We start from the raw sequence: 20,160 nt of genomic DNA on the forward strand, positions 1-20,160 counted from the left end.
GCAGCTGGCTGCTCTGCTTTAATGATTGAATCTCGTTCTATTTTGCCACTTAGCTTTTCCTCAGCTCCTGCCTGATCATATTTCTAAATGTCACTCACATTTATGCAGGCCGGTGCACAAAACAAAATTAATTTAACTGAATGGCACATTAATATTATTACTTTTGACAGCATGGAAAACTTATTAACTATAGCATGTCACAAGGCTAGCCTTTTAGTGAGTAGTCGAAGTACAACATTGAAAGGAAATGTAATACACTTGAAAGTTGGGGTTTTTTTTGGCTTCTTGGACACTGTGGGAAGTCAAATCACAAAGATTTTCTATAATTATTAGAATACTATATGTGCATTACAGTCACTTTATAGAAAATCCTTGTCCTCCTGAGATAGGGCACTGGAAACCACCCTTGATTGATTTGAAAACATCTATTGTAGTAAGTATGGGCACCTTAATGCTTAGTTAATGTAGTTTCTACTACCAAGAGCATCTTAGTTTCTGAAAGCAACTGACTCTGAAACTTTGGTTTATGGATTGAAATTACAGAACACATCCAAAAATACATACGATCGGTAGACAGCAGAGAACTGTAATTAAGAATCAAATAAATTACTGCTCTCTCAGTTGTAAGATGTGCCACTGGACGTGGTAGTGTATTAAAAACCTGGGATGAACAGAGTCCTTGCAACAACAATCATACATTATCGATTAATGAAAGACAACAAACAGATTAAACAAACCAGTAGATGGGAATGATTGGCATGATGGAATGAGTAATCCTCTCTGGCTGCTGTACATTCTGCTGAAATTCAACAGCCCCAGGGAGAGACTATCAGGTGAATTCAGTGCTTCCATTACTGAAGCTATTCAGTGTATTTCTATTTGATCTGCAAGAACTACAAAGACAAGCTCAGTGGAATTTGTGGGTTACCTTCATAGCCAGCTATCTTCTTCCCTTTCCTCTGTAACAAACTACCAAGACAAAATGACCTTGCACCTTGTACCAGTCCCAGTTACATTATAAATAAATGGTTCCTTTTGCAGTGGCACTAACACAGCTTGGTTCACTCAACTCCTGCAGATATACGTCCTCCTTTCTCTCCTCTCTTGCTTGCTGTAACACCATTTCAGCTTTCATGTTCCTCCATAAAATCCCCCAGCACTACCACCAGCTCCCTTCCATGACCCCAATCACAAACTCCACACAATACTGCAGCCTCCTCCAAAATCTCCTAAATTGGCAATTAGGCAAGAGGCAGAATACATGATGCCATTGTTTTAAAACTAGAAACTTTCTTGTTAGCTAGCAGGAGACCAAACAGATTATGCGAGGACCTGGCACATGCTGAAGAGTTTCCCTGAACAGGACAAGAATCTGAGTATCTATCCTCTTTAAGGATAGATAACTGAATTTACGGCAGCCTTCTTACCATGGTCCCCAGCTTCTGGAGCAGCATGCAACACAATTCTGTGCCAAAACAAGCTTGTGCCTTTATTTTCAAAAAAGAAAACTCAGGCACACAAGTAGGTCAGGGTCCTAACTGCACTGCAGCCACAGTGGTGACCTGGAAAGGGCTGCAGACCAGGGGACAGCATAGCAAGCTGAAAAGGAACTAGATTTGCTAACAGAAAAACCACAGGCAGCTGATGTAAGTTAACAGCTGATAGGTGAACTCTTACCACAAGACAGTTCTCCACCTGTAATTTATCAAGATGAAGAAGACTTTCCTTCATGTGTAATTTCACCCAAGTCAATATCATCTTTTGATTTCCATCTACTGCTTCTGTGCTACAAGCATAGGCAGGATCTGAAATCCCTTTCTGTATCATTGCTCTTCATTTGGAAAGTTTTCTTCCATTGTCCCCTTTTACTAATTTTTGTACTGGAGATTTTTCCCAGGCATCCAAACTGCCTAAAAATATGAGATGAGGTAAAGTATATGCAGCTGGAAAAGAGACAAGCTGAAAACCCTCATAAAAGCTCAGAGCCACTCCTGCTCTAATGTTTCCTTGTTTCAGGGAAGCTCTCTCAGATAATTTCAATAATTTTGTCTTTGGTTCTGGTTGAAATGAAGAGACTAGTACACATCTCCTTCTACAACCCCTTGCATTATAAATTTTAAGTTCAGTTTTTTAAAAATCCGTGATTGGTTCAAGAATGAGTTCTGTCTAACTAGTGCTATGTAATCAAATCTATTGGCTTTCCCCTACCAGGCTCACATCCACGTCTTAAACTAAGCATTCAAAAATATATTTTTATGAAACCACTGAAATAGATTCAAGTTTTTGGATTAATATAAACAGGTAAAAACCTTGTTTATTACTCCACTTCCCCTGACTATTTCATTTTGAAAAACTCTCTTAACGCATTCTTTAGGAAGACAAGACAGCTCGTCAAAGGTCATCATAGCAATCAGTAGCAGACACTGAATTTCATTAATCTCTTCAGTAAAAAGAAAGAGGTCACTGCAGTCATCTATAAAAATCCAGGAAAGAAGACTGTACTTATCATGAGATCTCTGGCTCAATGATGTTCATTTTTAATAAATCTTAGACCACAAGGGAAATTCCAAAAGACTGGAGCAGTGCTTATGTTATGCCCATCTTACTCTAAAAAGGCCAAATGGGATGAAGGTGGTATCTATCAGCCATTTGCCTTCTATCAAATCCAGATGAAACAAAGGAAGAACTCAGAAGAGTTTGCATTAATGATGGTTTAAATGATATGGAATATAATGAATATAAGTCACATGGTTTTATGGAAAACAGGTCCTTTCAACTAAACCCAGATTCATTTTTTGATAAGACTGTAAATTTAGTTGATGAAGGAAACATGCGAAATTTTTTTTTTCTTTTCAAGGTCTACTGCTGTTTTACAAATGTAAAAGACATTTCTGCTGATAAAGTAAACAGGTGACACAATAATTAATGTAATGGTAGATACTAATACAACAGGCTGGCCACAGAGAAAGTGCTAAGTCACTTAGCTGTAACAAGTCACACGGAGTATATTTTCATGCAGCCAAAAGCAAAAATTCTACATCCTAAGGCAAAGAACTCAAAACTATTTTTAAGTAGCTACTGAATCAGGAAATGCATCTTACAAGGCAGTGCCTCTTGCTGAGAATTTGGGGGTCACAAGCTATAGACCATGAACTGCTAGTGTAATTCTGTGCAAAATGCTCAATAGTAGAAGTGAGCAGAAGCAGCTGGTGGCTTTGCCTATCTAGCAAGGGTATAAAGTATACTGCACACAGTTCTTGCGTATGTATTTTTTTTAAATGCTGAAAACTACAAAAAAGGTAAAAAGTCACAACTCTTATAGCCTGATCGTGAAAAACATAAAAGATAAATTTTTGCAGCTTTCTGAGAAGAGGACTGGAAGTGTCCTGATTACAGTGCATAAGTACTGTAGAGAAGAGGAAGCATCATGTATTAAATGGCTTGACTCTACTGAAGAAGGGCATAACAACAATCAATGACTTGGAGTAGAATCCAGCAACATCCAAATAACAAATAAAGTACACATTATAACAGAGCGGTAGAGTAACTGCTGAAGCTATGAGGAATGTGTTATTTTCTCCACCTACTATTGTCTTAAAATCAGTAACTTGCAAAATCTTTGGGTTTGAAGACCTTCTAAGAGTCTTCCAGGAGGGGTGTGAAGCTGCCTATAATGAACACTGGTCTACTGTCAGCAGGCTTCTCTTTGTAACCTTTGTTAGCAAGGTCTGATGCAGAATCTTACAGTGGAATTTGCACAAAATTCTGATTAGATTATATTAAAATGTGTCACGGGAGACACAGTTTTGGTGAACTTCCACTAAAAACATGCAGGATAACGCTGAAAGTCAGGATGCCATGAGGAAATCTGAGCTTTTGGAGTTTGCAGTTTATGGCCATGCAGTCAAGACAAAATACCATGGGCTCCAAAACCAAGCAAGGTCTAACTTTCAAGCTTGTAAGGGGGTTTCCTTGTTCCACCTTCCTCCCAACTTGGCACAGGGGGAACACCACTATCTCCTGGATACCGCCTGTTTCCTAGATTCAGTTTGATTATATGAGGTTCTTTAAAATGTTCCTTGAAGATCTAAGAGTCCACCAGATTTAGGGCAGACAACCTCACCTCACTAAGAAAAAGACCCAATTTGATAGGAATTAGTAGTATTCCTAAAAAACCCAAAGGTTTTTGAAATGGAAGCTTTCTCTGCAGGAAAAAAAAAATAATGTTAGCTAGTCTAGGCTCAATGCAAATAGATCAGATTTAAAGACCTGTCATGCTCAGTAAGAGCCCATATTGTGGTGCCTTCTGGCAATAAACCCAAGTAATTCATAAACAGGTGGGCTAAAAAGTTTAAGGAGCACATCCCAGTGTTTATACACAAGATATTCACAGCTTTGTATGTAGTGATTGTGCTTGAGGCTGATTAACTGCCAGTTTTCCTGATAGGGAGCATATAAAAAGGGAAGTTTCAGAGCCTTAAATTCTTACGTAATGTGACCAGTGTTTGTGCTTGCAGGAACTTATGCCAACTCTAGAACTCTACGGCTGAAATCCAGGCAGGAAGCCAATATTCTCAAGTCATTCTGGAACATATGATTGCTGCAGCAAATGCAGTAGAGCTTAATTAAAATCTGTTCCCATTTACAATTATCATATTTCAGATAATATTACTTTTTGCATTTTATGTTTTCAATAAGAAAAGTTGCAACTTTCAATACACTAAATGTGCACAACTTTCCTTCAGGCTGATGGATAAAACTAAAAGCATAAAGTTCTCCATTAAAAAATCAACTAATATTTTAGTATCACAGACAGAGATGCTGAAGAAATAATCGTGTTTTTAAGAGATTTTAAATGATTTAGTTAAGTAGAAAAGTATGATTCTATATGTAGAGAAACTTCATTTGCTATATTGAATTGCAATGAGACAAATTGGTCCTCATTGTAAAAAAATGAGGATGGGGAAGCATGTGCGTATTTAGATGGCAAACCAAGTTACAGGTGGGGTTTTTTTGGAGCGCTTTGATGTATATTTAAGAGTGATAGGGATGAAAAATCTACTATGACAAGAAAGAAACCATGGGTTACAGTGATGTGCTGTGGAAAAACCGCAGCTCTTATGTTGTTTCACAGAATTGTAATAGTTCTGTGAATTATTCTGTGAATATATCTTCTGTGCAATAAGTACAAGCAAAAAAATTAATTCAAATGACCCATACCTCCTGGAAAACTTGCCTGCTCTAAAACATCACAGAAATCAGCCTGACTGATTAATATGAAAGTCTGAATGAATAAAAACACTTTCAGCATAATCCACTGCTATCTAATTCTGTGCTGGGCATTAACAGACAGGGCATGTCAGCTGCAGACCTCAGGGCACTCACATGAAAATAACCTGCTGCCTGTTTTGAAGCCTGAGCTCCACTCATCAACTGAGCTCCTCCTGTTAATTTTTGCAGTTACTGAGGAAGATATGGAAAAACAAAGGTAAAATAACTAGATTCCGGACAACCCCGTAGCTCTGAAGATTACCAGAAGTAATTTAAATAGCACCTAAAATCGGTTAAGGATCTAATGGGAAGCTCAGGCACTGTCTACCCACAGACACCCGTACCACTGAGAAGCTGCAGTGCCATGTTCTGTGCCAGTGGCATCAAAACCAAGTTATAAATGACACATAAAGGTAATCGTCTAGGGAATGACTTAGGTTAGAATTTTATGGCAAGGTCTCTATCTAAGAAGAAGAGATTTGAACCCAAGGTCAGCCACGAGTGGCAAAAGGCACTAGAGAAGGGCTCCCAAATTTAGTTGCTGTTATCACTGACAGTGGAAGTAGCAATAACTCCTAATTCTGTTCTGTTGTAGGTGAATGCATCCAGCTGATCAAGCAGCAATAACATGCCACTTTGAACTCTCTTTCTCGCTGCTAGTTTGGAAACTCCTGCCTTTGGCACTATTTCTATAATTGTAATTGCAGACATAATGGTCAAGGAAAATGTCTTGGCCTCCATGTCACTAGATTCTGTTTCAGTTATTTCTTATCATCTAGTGCTTGGCCAGCAAAAAGCACATGCAGACAATATCCGGGTTTAAAAGGAAGATGAGAAATGAATTTCATCTGTGCACCAATGATTGTAGTGCAAATAAGTTGTGTTCTGTTCAAAGGACACAGCAGGAGCAGTAATTCTGTGGCAGTGACCAAACTCAAGCCCTCCACAGAAAAAAAAAACTACTCTGGAAACTCTGCCAATGGAAAGAACAGAACAATTACAGTACTGCTCCATCCATCTAGCGAGTGAGCCAGCCAGGACGCAATCTGAAACAAAAATTCCCAGTTAATGCAATTAAAGGCTGCTCACAAAACTATTAAACTCTGCAAAAGCTTTCATGACAGAAGATAAATCATAAAAGAAAGATATATTTCTGCTCCTTACTCAGGTTTACATCTTATATGCACACACACACGCAGAGCGACAATATGCTGAGAAGTGAAGAGGTGGAGTGATTCACAGAAGTTTGATCTCTGGTCAACACAGATACTAAAAAGCAACAGCAACTTTAGACTGTGGAGGCTAAAAAATGCAGCTTAATTATTAACTGACTCACTCAGGTGTATAGAATGACCGTAGAAGTTAAAAAGAAAAACAAAGAATAAGAAATTGAGAGATCAGCCAGCATTTTATGATTTTCTCCTTTGTGTGGCCAGTGCTATGAAGTCTGGAGAGACATAGAGAGGAGATGTTTTGATCTTTAGACAGTGGCATCATTCTTGGAGTATAATTCCTCACTATTAGAATTCTAGATGACAGAGAGGTTGAAAAAATTGAATTGTATAGCACCAACACTATAAATGTTTATAGTCAGATAAGGTACAGACAAGCATTTACATCTATCTTGTTAAACTCTTTAAATCTTATGTATGACGTAGTTACCTATGAACATCCAAGAATAATAATATTTGCTTTGATCTGCATGATTGAAAGTGAAAGACTAGCCATAATCAGTCCTTCAAAAAGAACTGTATATGTCAGACAGCAAGATCTTAAAAACTGGAAATGTCAGTTCTCCATTAACCTCCAAGGGAAGAACGCATAAAATGCAGAAACAGAGATATTTGAAAATGTTTCTTTTCTGCAAGTTGTTATTTTGTACAACAGCATCCTTCCCAGACTGAACTAGACATGAACAAGAGAAAAAGGTTCTGCTATTCCAAAGGTTTTTAGAATCTAATTTAAATCATCAGGTCTCGAGTGTTCCTCTAGTTATGATGTTAACAGTCACAAAGTAAGCTGCAGAAGGCCATGGAAAAGAAAGAAGAAAGAAGTACAGAGCTGATTGCACTGAAACCACCCAGCTGCATCGCCTGTAATACTCTAAGACCACATCAGCCAATGTGAGGAATTTCTTTGGCCTTTGGTGGAAGGCTGAGTTTCATGATACAATCAGACAGGTAACTGGAGGAATGAGTTATGGAAGTCTGTCATCTATTTAGCCTAGGAATAAGACCTGGTAATACATCCTAAAATAATGTACTCTCCCTCTTAAAATATTAGCATAAAACCAACAAAAGCCTAAAGCCACCAAACTGAAAATACAGCTATTATGTTGTAGATTCTAACTGTGATTTCTCTAAAATAAGGGCATTTGGTGCTAATTCCTGTCACAGGGACAATGCAAAGTGCTTCAAATGCCAGTTAAGCTCGTTGTTGAACTAAACTGAAACACAACAGGCTCTGAAAAGAGGTTAAGTGGTTACTATGGTAATCCCTGACATGGTCTAAATTGGTGTTTAAGAGCTGACAGAAGAAAAAAAATGAAGAAAATGGCTAATCCCTTTTTTCTTTGACCACTATTCCTAAATCTTTGTCTTTAACCTTTTCAAAAATACATCTTTCTTCGACGATCCTGGAAACCAGGATCTTTTAGTTCTATGTGGAGCGGGCACAACAAAGCGAGGAGACCAGAGTGGCAACCTCTTAGTGGAAAAGCTGTCACCTTTGTGAGAGCTGCTCATTCCTTGTGGCTGTTAAAATGCTGGTCTCTGTTCTGAGGGTCCTTCTAATGACACTTAGAATGGGGTATTTTGACACAGCCGTCTTACAGCTTCCCTGAGCTCCTGATCCTGGTTTGTAATAGCAATCAGATAATGACTTTTGTCACCGTTGGTTTGCAAAGGGAGGGGAAAAAGGGAAATAAAGTATTACCCTGGACCACTGCAAATCTTCTGCCTAGAAGCCCAGTGAGAAATGCAATTTCTGCCTCTGGATAACAAATTCACTGATGCTGGAAGTCAGAAAAATAAGTAAGTATGTAGAAGTCCAGGTGGAGAACAATGCAGACAGATTTTATATAGAGCATGTTCTATGGGCCTTTTACACCAATCAGCTGATCCTGCAGATTCATTTGCAATCCCTCCCAGATTACAGAGCTTTGTAACTGTGAGTACTCCATGGTTATGGCTGAACTGCCTGGAACTTCTGCAGCTTCCATCCAAAACATCTCTTCATAGCATAGCATTAGCACCTTCCACTCGGAATACACTTCAGCCCATGCAAATGACTGATACATCAGCTATCTGAATGAATCACTTGCAGGTATGTGGAGAATACTTCTAGCATCTAAGTAATATAAATTCTGCTTAAGCCTTTTTAAGAAGAACTCTAAGATCATTTGGATCCCTCTCAAAAGCCTATAAAAACACCATTCAGAACCTTGCTTTCCAAATGCCACTGTATGTTTAACATCCAAGTCCAGTGTTTTTGAACTCCTTGGCTGGTCTGGCCTCTCTCCTCTATTAAGCATTTTAAAATATCCTACACTTGAGCAATAAACTCCCACCCAATAACATTATGAGGCTGAGATGTCCACTATTCCTTTCTTCAGCCTTGTAACTTTCTACAAGGTATTTAGGAATGCACCTTGTCTAGAATCAACATTAACGTAAGTACTATTAGTTTGTGTATGGATCATTAGATGCTTAGCACCAAACGTAGAATTTCTTTGTCAGCACAGTTTAATCTCAAAATGCATTTCCACACTTGAAAATCAAATGGTAGCATGTATGTTTTTGACAAATACGCCATAAAAGTTTTTCTCATCTTAAAATGAATACTGTCCAGAAACAGAAGGGCCCCAGCAGAGCCTGAATTTAACACTGTCACTGAACTTCTTCTTGTCTACTATCCTCTGTATTTGAATTTAATATCTGTAAAGCCAGACAGACTGAGATGAATCAAGACAAGTTCCCTTTTGATTTCAAGCCAATTACATTCTTTTTGTTATAACACAAGAATGCCTCTGACCTTCTAAGGTAAGTGTCTCTTCCAGAGAGGGAGTTAAGAAAGAGAATACTCAATAAAGGTATATAGTGGGATTGTCAGCAGTTTGAGTATGAAAGGCAAGAAAAGAAATGCATAATTCTAATAGCCTGAAACAGTAACGTAACTGCTCTACTTGAGTCATATGGCTTTACCTTTAAAATCACAATATTTCAACATCTTCAATTTCAAGATGAAAAACAACTAATTAACTGCTGAAGAATTTCAAATCAGACTTGCTTATTCTCAAATGTAAGGATCTCTGTTTTGTTCCCAATCTCCTGATTGAATTCAGTTCCTTTGCAGGACAGATGCTGCACTTACAATGTTGAACATGTGTTTAACGTTGTGCATTTACTGTACAGAACTCTGCCACAAACCCTGAAAATTAAACCCCCCTTAGATTGAACATTTTAAAGTTTTAATTGGGTGTAAGAGGAAGTGAACTTGAGAAAACTTGAACACCATGCAGGAAACTGTGATACAATATAATATGCAGCTAAATAAAGGAGACCTCACATTTTAAAATTTGTCTGACACTCTGACAAGATCTCCATAGGGATAATAATATTTTCTTTTGCAAAGCACTGTGCTATCTGCAAAGCTGTATAAGAACTAAGTGATATTATTAGACATGGGAAAGGCCTATTAGATCATCTGTCCATCTCTGATGTAACAGAAAATGACAGTGATTTGCTGCTGTGATTTGACAGTGACATTTGCAAAAATGTCCTTTCTTCTTAACTCTCTGCAAGTTTCAGCACTGAGGATTCAGTAAGCTGGATGGCTTACTAACTTTGTCAATCTCCAACTCTTATGAAGCATACAGAGGTATTAAATATAACATTTTTCCATCTCCTTCCTTCAACTTTTATTTTTTTAAAAGGAAGGAAAGAACAATCCTCATGAATAGTGCATGACAACTTCATAGAATTGGTCTTCCACACCCCAGCTGCAGACTGCTTGCATCTCACCCCTTTGCAAGGCAGTGCTGTAGCACATGCTGCAGTAATGTATTCCTTAATATTCACACAGAATCACAGAATCATGATGGCTTGAAGTCCAGATGGAGAGCAGTGACAGGTGGTGTCCCTCAAAGGTCTGTGCTGGGACCAGTACTGTTTAACATTTTTATCAACAATATAGATAGAGGGACTTAGTGCACCATCAGCAAGTTTGCAGATGACACCAAGATGTGTGGTCTTGTTGATACACCAGAGGGATGGGATGTCATCCAGAGGGACCTGCACAGGCTGGAGAGGTGGGCCCAGGTAAACCTCATGAGGTTCAACAAAAGCAAGTGCAGGGTTCTGCACCAGGGCCGGAACAATCCTCGCTATCAATACAGACTGGGGGATGAGGTATTAGAAAGCAGCCCCAAGGAAAGGGACTTGGGGGTGTTGGTAGATGAGAACCTCAACATGAGCCAGCAATGTGCACTGGTGGCCCACAAAGCCAACCACATCCTGGGCCGCATCAAGAGAAGCGTGGCCAGCAGGTCGCAGGAGGTGATTCTACCCCTCTACCTCTGCGCTCGTGAGATCCCACCTGGAGTACTGTGTCCAGCTTTGGAGTCCTCAACACAGGAAGGACATGAACCTGTTGGAACAGGTCCAGCAGAGGGCCACGAAAATAATCAGACAGATGGAGGACCTCTCCTATGAAGACAACCGGGCTGGGGTTGTTCAGCCTGGAGAAGAGAAGGCTCTGGGGAGACCTCATAGCAGCCTACCAATATCTGAAGGGAGCCTACAGGAGAGCCAGAGAGCGACTCTTTGTCAGGAAGTTTAGTGACAGGACAAGGGGTAATGGTTTTAAATTAGAAGAGGGGAGATTTAGATTAGATATTAGGGAGAAATTCTTTACTGTGAGGGTGGTGAAGCATTGGAACAGGTTGCCCAGGGAAGTTGTGGATGCCCCATCCCTGGAGGTGTTTAAGGCCAGGCTGGATGGAGCTCAGAGCAACCTGCTCTAGTGGAAGTGTCCCTGCCCACGGCAGGGGGTTGGAACTTGATGATCTGTAAGGTCCCTTCAAACTCTAACCATTCAATGATTCTGTGTGATCTCTCCGGCTTGGGATTGTGTATCATGTAGGAGAGAAGCTGTTGTGCATCTTGCTGGTGTTTTCCAGCAGACTTCCAATTCAGAAGCCATGTACAAAATATATTCGTTACAACCCACTGTGATATGAGCATGCATCCATCATGTAACCTGTCCATGGTGGATGCCTGATCACAAAATGCATAGTCTTATATGATGGCCATTGTAAGTGGTCTGCAGAACTCTTGGTGGTGGATACTGTCAGGTCAAAGATCCTTCTCCTCATGCAATAAGGCTCTGCTTCTCCACAGCTTTCAAGGGAAAGAATTGTTTCTGCTCTTCCCTATATTCCCTAAAATTTCTTGGAATGTTTGCTACAACAGGTTTTCAATTTAAGTGCCAATATAACACAATGTCTGGAGGGAAATGAGTTGAAGTATTCAGAGGATGACTCTCAGTATGATTCACAATGCTGTGAGCAAAGAAGAGGTCTGTCTGGCCTTCTGTACTGGAGTGATAACAGATATTGAATGCAGTGTGTACTCAGATAAAGTTAATGGCAGTGACATTTGGTAGATGACAGAGAGAAACAAACTCCTGTCATCTGTTTTTTAACACTCTGTGCCCAAACCATTATATGTCAGACTTGGTAAAAGTGAATAATCTTTCAGCATCTACCACTCTTCCCTCCCATGCTCTCAGTCATATGAGACTGAAGGACTACTAGATAAATCACCTCCATATATTCACAAGGACAGCAGAACTAAAAGCAGCCAGGGAAAAAGGATTCAAGGTATGTGGCTCATTAGTAGTGGCCTCCCCAATATTTAGCAGTCATTGTACAGACTTAAACATTCCCAAAGCCCCTCTCACAGTCAGAACAAATGCTTACATAAAGCCGTGTACCTTCAAAGTGCTTTACCAACATACATATATTAATAAGACCTTTTCCCAGAAGAGAATGCAGTGTCAGAGAGATGCCATTCAAATGGCTGGGCTGTAAGAGGTAGAGCTAAAATATTTCATTAAACCTTCATCCTCTGCCATCAGTTTCTAGTGCATTTAGAAAAAAAGGATGGAAAGTGCAGTGGAGGTTTATGAGCAAAAAGAAGCGTAACTGCTCGTAAAATGATTTTGCCCTCAATGATTGCAGTATTAATTAAATTGTATATTCTGTGACTGAATTCAACATAAAGTGAAGTAAAAATAAGATTTTTATACTCAGTACATTTAGGCAGTTGATGCAAGCACAGTTTTTCAGGATGTTTTCATAGGATGATATTGCCTAGCTTCTCATAATCAAAAAAGCCACACAGCAGTAGCAATTTCAAAATTACCAAAAAAACCCAAAACTAACAAAAAAACTTTACAAAAGTGATAATGTTTTTCCTGTGTTTATAGTACCTGACATATGAAGAAAGGTGAGGGCAGAGGCTGAAGAAGGAACTAAGGAAGGCTATTTTCTTCTAGTTAACATTACTCTTATGCAAATATGTTTGCACAGACAAATGACAAGCACATGTAAAAATACCTAACTGTCAGTTTACTTGGGCTCTGAAAGCACAAATAAGGTACAACCTAGGTTTCGTCCCTCCTGCAAACTATTCAAAGTTCTTGTAATACTCTTCTAATATCTAGATACTTTGAGAATTATTTCTTTTAATTACCTTCTTCAGTAAAAAGTTCTTTCCAAGACGGAATGCATTTTCGGAAGTATCTCACGCTATATTTCAAGCAACTTTAACATCGTTTTTTTTTAGCAGGATACGAACTTTGTGAAGCAACCAAGGGACCGAGTCAGGTCTTACTATGGGCATGAGCTAGAAAAGTCAAGAGGCAACGTTCTGTGCCACAAGGCAGATGAAACCCCACACTAATCTATGCCATGTTATCTGCCACCTGCATCTGTGGATGTCATTGTTTATGTTCTAAAAGCTTGAAGTTATATTAAAAAGGTGAAAGTTCAATTCCTCTTTGTGTAGTATTTGGCTTCTTTTATGTGTTCTGCAGCAGAAAAACCTGAAACACTTTGATATCACACACAATAGTGCAATAAAAGTCCAGTTTGATTTTTAATAAAGTCTAGAAGGATTAATACACTCTGATTTCACATTTCTAGCTTTCTGATATGCTGAGGCTTTAAAGGAACAGGGCCCCTGACCTTCAAACTTCCTTTTTATCTTTTTTTTCCTTTTTCATCTTTAGCGCTAGAAGTGCAAGAAAAATGCCCCATATACCATGGATACCAATGTCACATGCAATAAGAGAGCCCTGCAAATGCTGCCACTATGAAACAATGCCATGCAGAATAGGCTCAACGCAGCAGTGGCTTCCAAATCAATAATCAGTAGAAGAAATACATCGGAAAAGACAGTCTTTAAAAACAAACCCTCAAAAAGGCAAGACTCAAAGCTACCATTTTTGAAAATCTGAAAAGGCTGCATGACTCAACATCTGCTGAATTTCTCACAACTTGTAGTCTAAAACCAATATTCAGGTTTTCGTCACTTGAGTTAATGAAAGATTTCGTTCAGAGATTGTCTCTTTAATTACAGAAACTAAGGTTTGAATCCAAAGGAGCTTATTAGCTAAATTAGACAATGAGGAACTCAGGCTCAGATTCCTTCTTCTCCCACTGGAGAACTGAAGCACGCTGTGCACTCTGACTATTATGAGTGGGCAGATATTATCTAGCAATCAAAAGGAAAAATAATGTAAAACTGAGTACAAAATGGTCTTATAATAAGCAAAAAGGTGGATGTGCCAGTATGAACAACCTCACAGGATGCACAGCATTAGTGATGAAATGTTTCAAAAAGTGTCTTGTGTATATGTAGCACTATACCTACTAAATAATGAACCCACAGGATATTGGCACAGAGAGGAAAATAAAAAAGATGATTAATATTTGAGTGAGATGCCATTCCAAGGTCTTTGTCAAATGCATAACTAATCAATGGATATTATTGCATAGCAGCTCAATAAAATTGTAAGGTATTTAAATGAAAACCTACCATTATCCTCATGCACAATAAGATGCCTTGAGATGCAAACATTGAGAATGATTACGGCCACAAAGAAACCTAAATGTACACTGCTCTTATAATTCAAATGCAAATTCTATGTACCCAAACTGCATCAATTCAAGAAAAAGTGCAACTCATGAAAACTTCCTTAATATGTTGCATAAAGTATCAAAAAGATTGAAAATAGGATTAGCAAAGCAGAATGTACCATTCAATGAGTATTGGAAAAGATGCTTATCAAAAATTTATCAGACAAAGTAAGTCTGAGAAAAGCTGATAACAGATGGGAGCTGCCTCGGCAAAAAAAATATTGTTAGTTTGACTGCTTCTCTAGCTAAGAAGAAAAGTGTCCTGGGGGGAAAAAAATGTCTGATTTTTCTTACCTCTTCCTTCTCTGCACTTTGCAAGTCCCTCCACTCCTCAGTGACATGACCAAAGTCCACTGTGTTCATGGCAACCTTATATTCCCCAATGATATCATGTTTGGAGAAACGATCAAAGTCATAAACTGCCATCACTAGAGTTTTTCCACCCAGCTCGGAGTATGGCACCTGCAAAGAAGAGAAAATGACAAACTCCGTATCTGAGACAATAAAGATCAGTCCACTACAATGCAAATCTTTTTCTTTGGTTTATCAGCTGTCATCTCGGGTAAATTGAAATGCAGAGAAAATTATGAGGTGTATTTGTTTCAGAGTCACCAGATGCAGTATTTTTTGAGACCTGGCTCAGGCACTCAATAGAACAATGTGGCAGCTCACTCATCACTCCCTGGGTTTTGCTCATTCTACTTCATTTTGTGGGTGATGAAACTGAAGCAGGAAGCCCAATTATTTGCACTGAAGACACATGAACTTTTCACGCAGTGGTATCTTTTCCTCAATAAATCAACTGTCATCACTCAGAAATGGGTAACTCCCAGACTGATGAAAAAGAGAACTGGCTTACTGTATCTGACACAAAGTAATTAGACACTAAATAGTTCTCTTACAGTACCACTACCTATTACTTACCAAGGCATATTTTTCATTATTATACCTTTCACACTGTAGACACTAAGGTGCTTTCTAAGTCACAGTGTACAGCTAGAAACTGTGGTGGCATAAGGCCAAGTTCTGACTAATTCTCCAGCTGTTCTGATGTGTTTTGGACAGATGCTGTGGGTTAGGATGCTTATGAGTCACATTTTTAATATTCAGATGAAGATGTGCAGTTCAGGTAAGCTACACTTGAGTGGCTATCTGGAGAGGTCTGATTTAGGAATTGTTTGGATTTACACTGAACACTTCATCAATTTGAATATATTCTGCAAGTATAAATGGTTTCCACGGGTTTCAGTAAACATTTCTCTATTAATTGTCTATATAAAAAGAGAAATGAAACTATCACATTATCATTGGCCTTGTTAACCGCTGTATGTTCCAGTCTGTTTAAACCCTAGGACTGTTGTCTTTTGTTACTGTTTGGCTTCTACTTGCTTTTTAATATACTTCTAATAACATGAGTAGTTTTTCTTTTTTGTAACATGTTATATAATGTTTAAAAGAAGCTCTAGCTCCAGCTGCCATTACTGAGTACAATACTTTCAGTGGGTACAGGGTTGGGTATTTTAATAAATGCTATAGCAAAATCTATTTTGATTCTGTAAATTTTTTGTAGCCTCTAAAAAGCTACAGAGGCAAACGTATGTGGAAGGCAAAATGCTAAGTAATTCCACTTTTATTTTTATGCAGCCTCAAAAACAGGAGAAGAGCAATGTTCTACAGTCTCTTTCTTCATCAGTTTACAGTACCACTTAATGGATCCTGGCCATTTGGAACATATGAAAAGACTACATTTATCATTGTTTACTTTTTTTATCATTAACTCTACCTCAGTAAGGCTTATTTTAGTTACTTTCCTTTTTAAAGAAGATGTAGTGGCAGTACTTCCTCCATTCATTACCTCTAAAACAGCCTCGGCATACAGCTTTGTTCATGACAACTAAGGATGCCTTTAGCTCTTGTGAAGGACTGCTCCCTCTCCCTGCCTTCTGCTCTGCTCAGAAATCCTCAGCCTCCTGACTTAATGCAGGTGTCCTTGGTAGAAGGACATGTATAGGAGTGTTTTTCTGACACAGACATGTCACTTCTCCAGACATGAACCCTCTTCCCACTTTCAGCCTGAGGAGGAACACCTCTCTCTGCCAGACTGATGTAGTCCAGCTGGGATTTCTCAGTTCCCTTTTGGCAGCACAGTGCAGGTACACAATTCAGACATCTGGAGCCTGATGGAGTTCCTGCACCCAGGAACAGCACCATGGATGTCTGGGACACAGAACTGAAAAGGGGACTAACATAGAGAACAACCCAAAGAAGAATGAATGAGGTCCAGGGCTCCAGATGCCATACAGCACAAACATAGCCCGTCTCATCCCCATTAGCCCTTCTACGGAAGGAAGGCAGGCAGCTCACCGGTACCAAAATGGGCCTGGGCTGCCTGGTGGGCAGCTCTGCCAAAGAGAGAGATGGAAAGGATGCTAAGAGAAGCTGTGCACCACCTGAAGCAGTCACAGAAGTATGGCTCTGCCCAAGTAAATGAGATGTTGTCAGTATTTCTCACGGAAGTTATTTATTACAGTTGCAGCACTAGTTAAATGGTCACTGTAATGCCCAGAACAATGGCATGCTCCATTGGTTTTCTCTTGAGTACAGACCACAGTATCCAGGGAATGACCAGTGCCACATTGGGACACACCTAAACACTCTGTCAGGTCTTGTGACAAAAGCAAACTTTCTTCTGGAGTATAACATTTGAATATTAAAGATGTGACTTAAAACAAGTGGACGTTATAGCCCAGGAGTGGATGATCTGATTAATAATTTGTGCCTTCATTTTAGATGACAGCATTAATAGTTCTTTCTTCTCTTTTTTGAGCTGCACGGGAATCTGTAATTTATAACTCAGTTTTCTTTTAAATACTGTCTTAAGAAAGCTCGAGAAAAAAATAACTCCCCACAAAAGATTATTTTGATGAACATCTTCAAGGGAAAAAATAAGCTTATATATGCAGTAGTAGTTCTGGCCTCCAGGGATATCGTTCTTGTTGAATGATTACATAGTCTGAGTCTTTCACTGTTCCTGTTTTCAATCTGCAGCTGTCATTATAAGATTGGGCACAGAGAGAAAGGCCTAAAGTAACAGCAGAGGAATGTATATTAGGAAAAGCCATAGGAAACATGCTCTATGGTATTCCTTTCTTTTATTTAACTTGGGTTTAGGTACAGCTACAATCTTAGAAAAACGCTGTTGATAGATACTATTGGAACAACTTAAATATTGCAACATTAGCTACATGTATTTAATTCCTATGTTATTAAACCCGGGACATGATTTCTTTTCATATGTAAAGTAGCATGGCAAAGAATTGCTATGACAAAGTCTAGCAAGATTAATCTACCATTTCGTCCATTTACCTTCCCTGAGTTTTAATTTATTTTTGAGGGGAAAAGAAATGGTATACTGGAATTAATAAATCGGAGTACAAAGATATTTAAAGAAAACTCTGGTCTAGTGAAATTTAGCTGACATTTGTCAAGTGTCACTGTTTCCTGACTTTCTTGTAAGTTTTATCCAGCCATAAAATATGGATCAGGTATTCATATATCAGGATAACTGAAGTGTCTAAAATCAAACTGTGCCTTTTACACCTACTGAGGTCTGACCCTATGTTATTCCATTTTCGTCATAAGATTGAATATCAGAGGTGACATTCATGAAAAATCATGAACAGAAAAATCACTACGCTGCAGTTACCAATTAACTAAGATGTCTGACTGTAGCCAAGCATGAGATACACAGTGCTTAAATAAAAATTTTTAAATAATTATCAAAAAAATACCTTGAATGTAAATTGCTCATTGAAAACAGGGTTAAGGGTCTTTCTGTGGACTTTTGTCTCATATTTCTTCTTCTTATCAGGCAGCAGGAAAACTTTCACATAGGGATCAGATGTACCACCCATATCTAATGCAGGCAGCTCAGCTGCTTGAATAATCCCAACCAGAAGCTGAAAAGAGAGAAAAACAGCAGACTGAAATTTCAAATAGATATTTATAAAAAAATTGCAACAGAGAAATACACATGCAGACTCTATTTCTGGTCTATGAAAAACTATCACACACACACCCCCCACACCCCCTCCCCCATTTCAAGGAAGGCAAATGAAGCAACACTATAGACTTTAGAAAACCAATTATGGCAGATGCAGACTGTACAAAGGCTGTTTTTAAGCAGAAAAGAGGTTTTCAAAGGGCAGTTGATTACAGCTAAATACAGACTTCATCTTTTTAAAGACTGCAATCAAATAACTTTCAATTGCTCTCTCCTCTTGTGCATTATTTTTCTATGCTGGGCACAATGAATAGAAATCACATTATTAAACAATCAAGAATGTCTAATTTTGACTACAAAATTTGTATTCTAAATCCCCAACATGTAACCTTCCCCCCCGACTAAACACAAAAAGGTGATATATCAAATGCAAATCCTCAGGCAGAGCTTTATTGAAAACAAATGGAACCTGCAGTATTCCTTATATTTCACTTCTCTGGCTATGTATACCAAGGGTTTAGGTAGTAAGCTAAGGACAGCATTTTAAAGAAATAGCCCATGAAAACTAACCTTTAGTAACTAAATCCTAATAACAATTTGAAATGTCACTGCAAAACTGAAAAATTAGTTTCTTAAATCTCTTATATCCTTTTCAAAATAAGACTGAAGCACATTTTAAACTTGTAAATGCTTTGGCCATTTTTAAGTGTTATAAATGAAGCGTTATGTTATGTTATGTTATGTTATGTTATGTTATGTTATGTTATGTTATGTTATCTAGACATCTTAGCCTGTATTAGGCCTCATCAGCATAATGACACTAAGAGAAAGGAAATACTTTAGATCTTATTTCATAGACACAGAACTAAGGTAAACATTCAAGTGACTCTTCAAGGTCAATCTGTAGGCAAGATATTAAAAACTGGGAATGAAAACTGAGAATATTTTCTTCTAAATCAGTGCTTCAGTCACAATATATTTGTTTCTCTCTCATGGATGAATTGTTTAAAATTGGAAATAGAAACTCTGATAACTGAAATACAGAACAATATAGTCAATCTAGGAAAAAAGCTTCTGGCTTCTGGAGATTCCTCAAAGTTGGATTTATTTTTACCTGTTTTAAATTTGCATTATGGCTTGCATGCTTTCCTAGCTATAGGACTCTTAAGCTCCATGAAACATTTTCCTTTGGCCGTAAGAAACACTTCTCCTTTTCTGTCTCATTCTTATGCTAGATGCATAACAGTTTACAAATACATGGATAGGCTCAGGATCTACATCAAGTGTTTCACATCAAAGAATGAAAAACAAATCTATGACTTTTAGTTAACAGAGTGGAAAAGCAATTCAATTCCCTTTTAAATTTTTTTCTCTAAAACTGAGGCATCGTGCTCCAGAGACTACATTGGCTATCTTGACTCCGTTCTTTACCCTATGCAATATTTTAGCTGGATTTTTGGTCTGTAGTTTCATGCCACTGTGCTATACTAACCTAATGAATCCCCTTTTCTACTCTTTTATATTGTCTGTTCTCTGACAAATTCCAAGCTGCAACATAGTTTAGAGCAGCAAAATAAAATAGCAAACCATAACTAAAATAATTTATTACCTTAATTAAATGCTACACACTTCTACAAATTAGTTGCTCTCCTGTCCTATTTCTCTTTGTAAAACAGAGCTCACA

General features: G+C 38.4%; 1 protein-coding gene across 3 annotated transcripts in view; it reads right to left on the reverse strand.

The window, feature by feature from the left end:
* The window catches only part of SYT1 (synaptotagmin 1), a 273,905-nt gene that overhangs the window by 63,712 nt on the left and 190,033 nt on the right, over positions 1–20,160 (reverse strand). For all 3 annotated transcript variants that reach the window (XM_014964042.1, XM_014964043.1, XM_014964041.1), the window contains 2 exons: positions 18,265–18,432; positions 14,768–14,935 (listed from right to left, as the gene is read on the reverse strand). In XM_014964042.1, the coding sequence (XP_014819528.1) occupies positions 14,768–14,935; positions 18,265–18,432 (336 nt within the window). The remainder of the gene's footprint in view (positions 1–14,767; positions 14,936–18,264; positions 18,433–20,160) is intronic.

This window comes from Calidris pugnax, unplaced genomic scaffold (assembly GCF_001431845.1).
Source record: "Calidris pugnax isolate Ruff unplaced genomic scaffold, ASM143184v1 scaffold44, whole genome shotgun sequence".
Taxonomy (NCBI): Eukaryota; Metazoa; Chordata; class Aves; order Charadriiformes; family Scolopacidae; genus Calidris; species Calidris pugnax.